At 46.1% G+C, this 12,525-nt stretch overlaps 1 protein-coding gene across 1 annotated transcript in view; it reads right to left on the bottom strand.

The window, feature by feature from the left end:
* The window catches only part of MTMR9 (myotubularin related protein 9), a 34,594-nt gene that overhangs the window by 15,917 nt on the left and 6,152 nt on the right, over positions 1 to 12,525 (bottom strand). Inside the window, exons 4-5 of the mRNA XM_014522049.2 lie at positions 9,112 to 9,237; positions 1,168 to 1,341 (exon numbers count right to left, since the gene is read on the bottom strand). Coding sequence (XP_014377535.2) covers positions 1,168 to 1,341; positions 9,112 to 9,237 — 300 coding nt within the window. The remainder of the gene's footprint in view (positions 1 to 1,167; positions 1,342 to 9,111; positions 9,238 to 12,525) is intronic.

Below are 12,525 nucleotides of genomic sequence, written 5' to 3'. Positions count from 1 at the left end.
ACAGTTTTGGTCTCAACATTTTAAAAAGGACATGGAGAAGTTAGAGAGGGTCCAGAGGCAGATAACAAAAGTGAAAAAGGGCTTGGAAGGCAAGTCATATGAGGAGAGACTGAAGGAGCTAGGCATGTTCAGCTTGTGGAAAAGGTGCTGAAGAGGGGACATGACAGCAGTCTTCAAGTATTTGAAGGGCTGCCATAAAGAGGGAAAACGACTTCTCTCTTGCTGCAGAGGATGCAGACCAATGGCTTGAAGTTGCTGCAAAGTAGGATTAAACTGGATAACACTTAGACAGTGAAGCAGTGGCACAGACTGCTCAGGGCAGGAGGAATCTCCATCGCTAGAGGTGTTCAGGAAGAGGTTGGAAAAGCATTCGTCAATGATGATCTAGGAGTAGCTATGCCTATGTTCTACTATGGCTATTTCTCACGCTTCTGAGCTTTGCTGGCTGCCACATGAGGCCAGGAAGGATTTTTTGTCCCTTCCTGCTGCTACATGCATTGGGGGAGGGAAGAATGAGGAGGTGGGGGGATTTTTCACTGGGTGTTGGCTGCAGACAAAGCTGGGGATTTTGACTGGGGCATGCCAATGCTTCTGCTGGGAGATTCCCGACTAGAGGGTCTTGCCCCCCTGCTCAGGATCAGACTGATCACCATGTTTGGGATCAGGAAGGAATTTTACCCCATGGTGAAATTCATAGGGACTTTGGGGGGCTGTGTCTTCCCCTAGTGGGGGTGTGTGGCCCTCTTCTATGGATCTCAAGCATTTAACAACTCTGACAGCAGCAAGACGCTGACCTCCTTTACCCCCCTCCAACTTTCCCTGTGGCAAGTTAGGGTGCTATGTCTTTTGGTCGTGTCAGGGCGGACTGTCTAATTTTGCTAAGAGGTTAGACAATGGATTTGTACAGGATGGTTTCAATAGGAATGCTCCTGCCTCACGCAGGGGGCTGGATTAGATGAGGTCTGAAGGTCCCTTCCAAAAACACTTTTCTATGATTTCAATGGTGATCTCAAAATAAGGTGGAAGATTATGGCAAGCTAACACCTTAACAGTTGTATTAAAAGCCTATAGCACAGGCTCTTTTTCATCAAACAGGGCAGGAGGAGTCTGAACAGATCTTTACACTTCTGCCTAATCCAACCTGCAAACCCCTCTAGTTTCACTTACCATCCCATTCTTCTTATGGTAATAGCTGAGGACCGGGATGCGACCACCATGACGAAACGTTGCAACTTTCCGAAGGGCTTCGTCATCGATGGATTTCGGGACGGTGACAATGGGCGGGTAAGAGGGGCAGACAGAGAACGCCTTATTGACGTAGCTCAGTCGCCAGTCACTAGTCTGTGAAGACAGGCAACAACAGTTTGCTGAGAACAAAACGCTGTAGATCCTGAAGGAAAGGTCAGCAAATGGGAAATTCTAGATTCAAATTCAAACTATCCAACATATTCTGTATGTTTCCAGAGGGAAAACACTTCTTCAATCCACCCAAAGGGGAACCGTCTGGGGCAGAAACTTATTCCTCAGTGTTAGACAGGTTTACACGAAAGGAGCTGGTTAGACTTCTACATATGCCAGTAACACAAAGAACAGGATCAACTCTTGTCCCCATCTCAGAGCACTAAAGACAAGACCAGCGATCCAAGATCCACCTAATGCTGGAAGACTGAATCGTACCAATGTTAATGCAGTTGCTTAGCATTTCTAGTGCTGCTCTCGTGTTCAGCAGTAATTTATGTGCCTCGATCAACCCATAAGCCAGCATAATGATGCACACAGCATTTACCAGAACCCTTCCCATACCTGGGCACTCTCGGTGTCTCAGTCCCATGTCTCCTGGAAGCCAGTATACATGAGAGAACCTGCTGAGCGCTGAGACCAAATGAGCTGGCCCAGGAGGAGCGAGGCATCACTTTATGAGTTCTCAACAGAATTGGCCATGCCAAAACTACTGGAGAGGAATGATCAGACACAACAGCTGACAGATTTCCATAAATCAAGTATTAAATACAATTCACAGCCTACAGCACTCGCTCACTGGGGTCCATACTGGAGGTGAGCTAGAATTCAAACTGCAGCCATACAAAAGCCCAAGGCAGAGGCCTGCTGGCTAGGACCCTTGACCAGTTTGATGGCTGCTTTTGGACCAAGGTTACATTCAGTGCCTGATGAATCAGTTCTTACTGGAGGCTAGGACAAGGAGAACTTTCTGATGAGGAAGTTCTTGTTTTTCCATCTCTAAATGACAGATCCCCTTCTCCTCACCCTGAGAAGGAAGTGAAAATAATAATAAAAAAAAAAATTCTACAAAAGCCAAAAACCTCAAGCTATTATTGCTCTGTGGGTTGTACATTTGGGGGTGGGAATTCCATGGCTGTGCTCTATATAAAATTTAGCAGGGCTGAGAGAGAAACTGCAAAAAGTTCCCCCGAGCAAGAAGCTATTTTCACTGTGGTGGAACTAGAGAAGGTACATCGTTATTCAAACCAGACTAAGACCAAAAGACTGACTGAATGCAGACACAAGCCCTGATGGATTAACGAAAGCTCACATGAACTGGCCTAGCAGTTGCCTGGACTAAAACAAGTGTCTAGCCTTCATTCAAAAGCAGCAGCCTGGCACACATGCAAAAGGCTCCAGGCAAGAAGCAGCTCCTGAAGTGGAAAGCCCCTGCAGTTGCCTGGGCCTCCTTAGCTGTTGCTCCTGCTTTGCTGTGCACAGTGTGTGCTTTAGTCTTGGTGTGAAGCAGTCAAGGTCCTTCTAACTTAAAATGTAGCTCCTATTTCTAACAACATGGTATGTTACTCGATAGAGCAGTGGTTCTCAAACTTTTCAGAGTCAGGGCCTTATCCAGGGCACTAGTAAAGCACTAGAACAGGTTATCTAGAGGTGGTGGAGTCTCCATCCTGGGTGGTTTTTAAGATCCGGCTAGACAAAGCCTTGGCTAGGATGATATAGGTGGGGCTGTCCCTGCTTTGAGCAGGGGGTTGGACTAGATGTGACCTCCTGATGTCCCTTCCCACCCTCATTTTCTACGATTCTATTTCTGAAAGGGGCAGCACCCCCAGTTGAGAACCACGGTTGTTGCTGCCTCAGTTTACCCAAGTACTTCTCAGCCAGGTGTTGCTGCTTCCAGGTAAAACTGCCCCGTATGCCTGCTACACAGCCAGCCCAGGGATGGCTGTCGCACATGTTCTTCCCTGCATTATGGCTCTCTGATAACCCTAATGCAGAACAGGAGAGCTGGTTCAGGCTGTATCCCTTTCCTGATGCAGTCCTGCTCCTCCATACCTCCTAGAAACAGGTGCGAGGGTAAGACTGTCCTGCACGCCTCTGGTTTCAGGAGGAAGGTGGGGAGGGCCAGACTAGGAAGGGCTACAGCTTGAGCCAGCTCTGCTGTTCTGCTTTAGGCTTACCAGGGAGCCCTAATGCAGCAAGAGTACATGTATGCTGTAGCCCAGCACACAGGGCAGTTATATCTGGCTGCTGCCGTGGTAGCAGCACCTGTGTTGTGGCATCCATGATGGAGGTAGTCCACCCCAGCTGAGAACCACTGTGATAGGGCCTAAAAACGTGCGTCTTCCCAAGAAAGGTGAGCTGTGCTAGAACGTCAACGCATTACCAGAAAATCTGGGCACAGCTATTGCATTGCTTGTATCTGACAACTGAACACGCTGCCAGCACCTTTCAGCGCGCTGCCTAGACAGACATCTACTGGTGCTGCCACGTCTTTAGCCATTCTTTTCAGGCAGGGGTGTACAGTTGGCACGACCCGATAGCTCCAGATGAGCCCAGACACGGGTGAAGTAAAATGATCAAGACGTAGTAGGCTACATCAGCTGTTTCCTTGTAAAGGCAGAGATGTTCAGTAGAATTAGATTTTTTGTTTTAGCAGCCCATTTTGTTTTCAAATGGTCCCCAGCAACGGTATTTCCCCAGCATCCCCATGGGAGGTCGTGCCACACCACAACAGATTTCACTGCCAGGATGTATGTGCAAAGTTTGAGTTCAACTCACCAATATGTGGCAGGGAGCCACCCATATCTCACTACCCCAAGCAGATGGCTCTCTTGGGATGAAGCTGGATACACAACCTGTTGGCTGGGATAACTTACACCAGTATATAGTTACTTCTGACTTCCCAAGGGGGAACTTTACCTTGGAGTGGAATGACCTTGCAGTGGTGTAAGGCTGTATACGCTACACGCTCACTCCACATTTAGACTGGATATAGGTAGGTTACAGCAAGCATTAATGTGCTGATCCCCCCACACCCATGGCAAATAAATCAGTTACATCTCCAGTGAGAAAGTTCAAATGCACTTTTCATGGCACAGGCTGCCAGGAAATGACTGGTGTAAAAAGGAGAAGAAACAGATTGCCTTGATTTATCTCCACCCCTGCCTTCCTGCTCCTCACTGTATGTAACATGAAGCAGATGGTATTGTCATACCCATCGAGTTATAATATGTCATGGCACTGAAAGGAAGAAGACTGCAGCAATTAGTATCATTTGTCTTCTGGAGCTCACCTAACACTGGGAGAGATCCAGTAAACTACTTCAGTGTCAAAGGATGGCAAACAGCAATGCCACTATCTTTTGCTCTCTTTTTTTTTAGGGATGTAACATACACCAAAGCAGCAGCAATCAATCATTACTAGCTGTCAGTGTGTGTAAGCCAAGGTTAAACAATGTGCAGCAGCAGACTCGGTTTGAGAAATGAGGCAAGTATAGAAAGAGTCTGCGTGAAGTCTTATTAAGATCTTCCAGGCCAGTATGTTAATAAAACGATAAAACCGGATGGAATTCAGAGAGGACACTAAATTGCCGTTGCTAGTTCCTACTCTCCTGAAACAGAAAGAATGCAATTTGCAAAGAGAGCAGAAAATAAAAGCGAGATTCAACTTGAGAAATGTGAATGCAGAGACCTGGCTGAAACTTATAAACAATGTCATCAAAAGGGCACTTCAAAGCTGCTTTAGAATGGACTCTTTTTTAAATACAGTTTTCATTTTCTACAGAAAAAAAAACGGAGACAAAGAACTGATGTTCAAGAGGATACTGGAAAACCAACCAGCCACAATTTCCAATTCATAAAAACAGCCATTTTTGAGAAAAGACCTTTTTTGGGGGGGAGGGTGGGGAGAAGAAGAAAAAACCCAGCTCTCACCTGTGCTAAGAAATGCACAGTTAAACTACTCAGGCAACCCTAACTCTGCTGTGCAGTGACAAATGTGAAAGGGAGAATAAAAATAATCCACTATGTCAGAAGATCAATGTCATCTCATCTGGGACTACAAAAAGCATTAATCAGAATCACACTGTTATTGCACATCATCCGTATAGGGTCTTAACTGCGCATTTCTTACCTTAATACATCTGGATTTCTTTTCAAACTAATCTTTTCTCTGAGCTGCCTAAATCGCTAACGCTTGGTGACAGCGGCCTTGTACATTTTGAAGACTTTTGAGAAAAACAACTGCATCTTGCAGGATTTTTTGTTGTTGTTGCTGTAGTCTGGAAATACTGTTTCGAATATAAACCCTAAAAGAATATGCGATTTTTTGTATGGAGATTGTAGTTATACTCAGTAGCCCAGCTAGGTACAAAGTAGTTAAACGTCATACAGACTATTATTTTTTTTGGAACAGGCAAGAATATCTTTTTTTGGACCAACTGCATGGTTGGGAGACGCTGGTTGGGATAAAGTTTTTTTTAATTTTAATACAAATCATCCCTTTAGCATCTGACAGAGGTAGGCTGTCGCCTATGAAACCCTGCACCTTTCCGAACAAGTTAGTCTTTAAGGTGCCTTCCTGTCTTGCCTTCTGCCTTAGCAAACATAGGACAGGAATTATTTATTTACTTCTAAAGTATTTATAAATATTTAATAAATTATTTAGACATGCTGTTCATTTCTCCATACATAGAAGATGGTTAATGTTTGCTTATAGAGTTCTTACGTGCATCCCATGCTATATGGGCATGTCCGTCTCGGTACCGTTTTCATCCTGTGTTACAAATAATAATAATACGATGCTCAAGGATGAGTTCTATTCCTTTCCCACAGCGCTCGAATGAAGACATCAAACCTGCGTTTCCATTGACTTAGTTCCATAATTGAGCTGCTGTAACTGCTGATGCGATAGATTTATCACAATAGCCTCGCATGGCAGAGATTCATGACAAGAATGCCGCTGCCAGGCCTTGTAGATGATCCCTACTGAGCAGGGATCATTAACGAACACAGTAAATGCTATCAGCAGATGAGAGCAACCAACACTTGTATACTGCCTCCAACTTCTCTAAAGCAAATGAAATCATTTGCCTTAACAGGTCCTTCTATAACATCCAAAGGGATTAAAAAGCAAGTATGTGTAGCAATGTGGCACCACTACGCAATGTTCAAAAGCCTTGAGCTAAACTGTTGAAATGTGATTGCTTCAAATGTACTATCAAATTATATCACCAGTGCCAAACGAGACATTCTGTCAATCGGTTTTACAGGTGGAAAGTTGGGCACAGAACGGGCACTCTGGGAACTCGACAAAACCCAAGTGACAAACGAAAAGGGCAAAGCGCACCGGCATGCGTTTCGTTTCACCTCGGCACTGCCCAGCTCGAAGGTTCCCATGCAGAATTGGGCCGAGGGTAAAATTAGTGCAATACCAAGACCTGTGATGTGGGTGAATTTGAGGTGCTGATAAACAGTCTGATATTAAGGAAATGAGGGACACAGGCAAAACAATTCTAGTCTGACTACTTAAATATGAAGGAGGCATCCTCCTATTTGATCTAAAACTCATTCAAGCCTCAAAATTGTTAAAGCAGCCATTAACTTGCTCCCTCCTGTCTAAATAATGAAATCAAATGAGCAGGAAATATCCAAGCAACAGTAATTTAACTGCTATTCTAGGAAAGTATATCTATGCTGTTTAAATGAGCCTTGCACTGCCATTCCTATAAAAGAAATGGAGTCTAGAGGTTTGTAATAAAAGCCTGGGATCAATTGACATCTCTTAAATGTTCCCATTGCCATGGATCAATATTTCCAAATGAAGCCTAGCATTATAAGTCAGTCAGTTCCGTAAAACTAAGCTTTCCAGATGTTAGATGCCCAGAAAGCCAAAAGATAAGTTATCTGAACACTTTTTATCTGAGCACTAGTCTTCTTTTTGTATTTGAAGGGAAATACAAAGTGAAACATGCTGGAAGCAGAAGGGCTCTTTAGAGGTGAAGACAATAGTAGGAGGTCTTTGGTTTTATCACTCGTTTAGTCTCTGATATCTAAAGTGAACGACTGCTGTTGAAATTTCACTCTCCACATCTATTGAAGTGGAATCTTTTTCTGATCTCACTCCTCCAGGCTTTTGCAAGGCACCCACTACCTCCACCTACACTGCAGTGTGCTCTCACGTACCCCTTTTCTCAGACAACACAGCACTTTCACCACTCGCCATGTGATTCCTATCAAAGTGCCTCAAAATCTCTTCTGCTGAGCTAAAGGGATGTCTACGACTTTGACCTCAAACAGAAAAGTACTCTTGTTACATGCGTTGTATCACTGAATTTAGATCAAAGTAGGAATACTGGTCCTACATAAAGAGGTTGCTTGCTATGGCTTTAGGCAAAAGATGAAGCAAAGGCAGTGAGATCACTATAATCCTAGAACAAAGAAAGAAAGGCCTTCCATTTCCAAACAAATTTAATTTTCTAAACGATCATATCAACTAGCCCCGGCAAACAGCAAAGAGGTTAGTTATTAGTCCATATACGGGAAACAGCAAATGTTTCAGACATTAGACTCAACTACAGCTTAAAGAAATCAATGCTATTTTTTGTTCTGATGATGTACTAATGGATGTGGTATATGGAGTCTGAAGCAATGTGGTGGCTGTGCATACATATTGTAGCTCTGAAGGGTGGAATATTCTGGGCTGGCAGCCATTCAACTGTACCTGCATTGACACTGGTGAGAGCTGTAGTGTAGACCAAGCTCCTGTTGCTGGATCCTTTACTGCTTCATGGATTAAACTTGCTGAATGATCTAATCAACATGGTGGTAAAAACAGATCTGCCCATGAAAGCCTTCTCTACACAACAGATACTAGCAACACTAGAAAAGTGATGCTTGAGGGGGGACACAAAATACTAAGTGGTGAAGAGAGAGTCCATAGGGATTTATTACTTACCGTCTTTCACAGCACAAGAACTGGGGGTCACAAAATGAAGCTAGTAGGTAGTAAGTGTAAAACTAACAAAAGGAAGTTCTTTTTTCATAGAGCGTGGAATTAAAGCGTGGAACTCATTGCCACCGGATGTTGTGGAAGCGGACAGTTTATCCAGATTCAAAAAGGGACTGATTCATTCTTGGAGGAACGGTGAATCAGCAGTTATTGAGCCTGGGAGTTAGGGATACAGCCTCTGAATGAGAACCTCCTGGGCCTGAAATACTGGAGGCTGTAAGTGGGGGAAGAGCAGGACGACGAACCCTGGTCATACCTTGCTCACCTCTCCCTTTCAGCATCCACTCTTTGCCACTGCGTGACACAGGATACTGGGCAAGATGGACTTACGATCTGTCCAGGAAATAGCCGTTCTTATGTACTTATGAATACTGGTGTACTGATCTAGCAGAATAAACGTAGGAACAGGATTCCACCTCCCTCATAAATGAGGCTTCAGAAAGTTTAGAACTGTATCCAGCCATTTATCTCTAAATTCCAAGCAGCAGCTGGAGGAAAAGGCTCTTTTCAGAGATATAATTCAAAACACTGTCCCCACACCCCCACTGCCCACAAAATAAAACTCAAGTTTAAAACACAACCAGCCAGACTTCTTTATACATCATAAGAAAAGGAACATAGTCCTGTCTCCACCCACCTTCACAGGTTACCTTTACATACGTCTCAAGAATCCCCTTGTGTGTGATAAAGAATGAAGGCCAAGCAGCCAGCCACAACTTCCTACAAGCTACTTTTAGCCTATGAACACTAGGTCTGAGCATTTATTTAATACACTCCAACGTTCAATCCACGTGCACTGCAGCTTTCCACTGTGTGACTCTACAAGGGCTGGATGCCAACAAAAATCCTCAATATCCAACTTACCACTGAACTGAGCAACTCAAACTCTCGCTCAGGCAGGAAGGAGTGCCAGCCATCCTCCACAACTTCAAACATGGGGCGGTAAAAGAAAGGATACATCAGTGTGACTGAATCCAGCGTGGACAAGGCCTGTGAAAAAAAGATGAAATGCTCTGTTTGCTCATTTGGGGAGATATTTTATGTCCAACGCATCTGTAAGAGGCTCCCTTCTGGCAGTGTTGACAACAATTCTAGCCGTTGTTCCTGCTCCCAGTGTGGAGCCGCTATCCCACTGCTGCCTATGTATTTTATCCTGTAACTATTAAAGGCAAAATAGAGAACCATCACTGGGGGCAGAAGCAGGGGCCAGAACAGTGGGCATCTTCCCTTCCAATGTAGCGTCCACTTCACTGAGCCACACTTTCTCTAGCTTGCTCTGCTTCTGGCTCCACGTATTTTCCATGCTTAGTTACCATGTGGTCTAGTTATAACAAAAGGGGGGTCGTGGCAATGGCTAACCCGTGACCTGGTGGCGAGGATGCTTTTCTGGGAAGTGGGAGATATAAGTACAAATCCACTCTGGGAGAGGGGCTTTAGAAGTTCGGGCTCCCCGGCACTGGGCCACTGGCCTAAAACAGAGGTTGGTAATATTTTAGTGTGAAGGAGACGGGGGCTGCATGTGTGAGCTACCTCAAGCCAGCCCTGCTGCCACCACAGTTGCTGCTCCCCGCTGCAATGCTGCTGCCGTGGCTTCTCTCTACCAGGTGGGTGAAGTCATCCATTGCCAAAGCTCCCTGAAGGTGGCCCATAGAAAAAGTGGCATCCTGTGGTCTCCATAGCCAAGACCTATACTAAAAAAGTGGGAAGGCACCCCTCCATTTTTCATGGCTTATATGGAGTTAAGTGCCTTTCCAGGAAGGAGAAGGATATCCAAAAATCCCTGTAAATAACCTGAAATGCCACTGATGCAGCTAAAATTAGTAGCTTAACTGCTACTCACCCATGTAAAGGTAGAGTCAATTTGGGCCTACACAGATACTTGGCCCACACGGATATTTTGTGGGCTGTCAACCTGTAGTTGCTCCCACAGGTAACAATATTTGCCCAAAACCAACCTGGGCTGAAACTAGCAACCCTGGCATGAAGTGCTTCAGGTTGTATTACCCATCTGCAGTCACTTGCCAAACTGCCTCAATTCTCATTTTGCTGGTGCTGATTGTATTATGTTGCCACGTAAAAAAAACCCACCCTTTTTTTTGAGACTTCGCAATTTTAACACAAAAAAAGCAAATGCTTTTCGTTTGATGCAGCCCTGCTGAGATAGCCCCGCTTGGAAGAAGATGACAACACATAGCTAGAGTATAAACTAAGTTTCTATATAATTACCCTTAAAAACACACTAGATGGGAAGTTAATTGCTGTAATTTAAGTGTGGTATAATTTGACAACATTGTAATTTAACTAACACAATGGTGCGCACAGAAGCAGATGAAATGCTCCAGAGACATCTCCAGAACGCCCACGGTTGCTTTCTGTAGGTGCGTCTAGGTGATGCAACTCCTAGGGACTACATTTGCATAACACTACGGTGTAAGTGAGGAAACAAGAGGCTCATTAAGCAGCACCAGCAAAATAATATTCACCCATGTATACAAAACTACAGCTTTGTACGGCCAAATAGAAGTTTGCTATGTTTTGCTGTTTAGACAAGCAAGATGAGACTGATCAGCTCCACTTTGTTCTAATTCTCCAGCACAGTTCTGGCGTGCTTGACTTCTCCCTAATCAAGCAACTTGCCACAGTGTTTAAAAAGTTGAACTACTGTATTTACTCATAGAATCTAAGAAAATGGAGGGTGGGAAGGGACCTCAGGAGGTCACATGTAGTCCAACCCCTTGCTCAAAGCAGGACCAGCCCCAACTACATCATCCCAGCCAGGACTTTGTCCACCCAGGTCTTGAAAACCTCCAAAGATGGAGATTCCACCACCTTTCTGGGTAACCTGTTCCAGTGCTTTACTACCCTCCTAGTGAGAAAATTCTTCCCAATATCTAACCTCAGCTTCCTGTGCTGCCACTTGAGACCACTGCTCTTTGCTCTGTCATCTGCCACCACTGAAAAGTCTAGCTCAGGGGTGGCCAAAATACGGTACAGATCTGGCCTGTGAAGAGACTCTGGCCAGCTTGTGGCTGGTCCCTCAGTCTTGCCCGGCCCAGGTGTCATCCAGCCTGTGACATCCCGCCGCCCCCTGGGCATCCCAGGCAGCAGCGGTAACTCCTTCCAGCTGCTGCCGCCACTGTCCCCAGCCCCATACTGGCAGGGACCTGCACTCAAAGCCCCAACCCCAGCCCACCCCACGCCAGACTTGCCCACCCATGCTGAGCAATGGCACCTGCTGAGCAGAGGCTGCTGAGCCCAGGCCGCCCTGCAGCTCCTCTGCACTGCCACTGCTGCCCTGCTAGGTGACCCAGTGACAGTGGCAGAGGAGCTGCAGGGCAGCTTGGGCACAGGTTCTGGGCAGCTACAGCAAGAAAGGCCCAGCAGCGGTGAGGAGGAGGGGCTGCTTTTCCCTGGCACCAAGCAGAAGCTTCTGCCTGGCCGCCGCTATTGCTCAGTGTGGGTAGGCGGTCCGGAGCAGATGTGGTTGGGGGGGGCCAGGGTTGGGGCTGTGCGTGCAGGTTCTGGCTGGTCTGCTCCAGCTGGGGTGAATCTGGAGCAGGCATGGGGCAGACAAGGGGACAGAGCTGAGGCTGCGCACTGCTGGCAGTGGCAGGGAAGAGCTCCAGGGTGCATGAGCTCTGGGCTATTGTAGGGGAGGAGAGAGAAGGGCTGCTGACCGACGCACAGTAGCTCCCCAGAACTGCCTGTGTGGCCCAGGGGCCCAAATAATTGCCCGCCCCTGATCTAGCTCCATCCTCTTTAGAACCACTCTACAGGTAGTTGAAGACTACTATTAAATCCCCCTTAGCCTTCTCTTCTCCACTAAATAAGCCCAGTTTCCTCAACCTATGCTCATAATAAGTCATGTCCCCTAACCCCCGAACCATTTCCATTGCCCTCTGGTGGACTCTCTCCAATTTGTACACATCCTTTCTGTAGGGGGCGGCGCAAAACTGGACACAGGACTCCAGATGTGGGCTCACCAGTGCTGAATAGGGGGGAAGAATCACTTCCCTTGATCTGCTGGTAACGCTTTTACCAATGCAGCCCAGTATGCCATTAACCTTCTTGGTAACAAGGGCATGCTGCTGCCACAGATTATCGATCACTGTAACCCCCAGGTCCTTTGCTGCAGAGCTGCTGCCCAGCCAGTCAGCCCCCAGCTGGTACTGGCACAAGGGACTGTTGTGTCCTAAGTGCAGGACTTTGCACTTGTCCTTGTTGAACCTCATGAGATTTCTTTTGGCCCAATCCTCCAATTTGTCTAGGTTGCTCTGA

The sequence above is a fragment of the Alligator sinensis genome, unplaced genomic scaffold, assembly GCF_000455745.1.
Source record: "Alligator sinensis unplaced genomic scaffold, ASM45574v1 scaffold393_1, whole genome shotgun sequence".
NCBI classification, from domain to species: domain Eukaryota; kingdom Metazoa; phylum Chordata; order Crocodylia; family Alligatoridae; genus Alligator; species Alligator sinensis.
The sequence above is the reverse complement of the archived record's forward strand: the minus strand, read 5'-3'. Positions and strand labels throughout refer to the sequence as shown.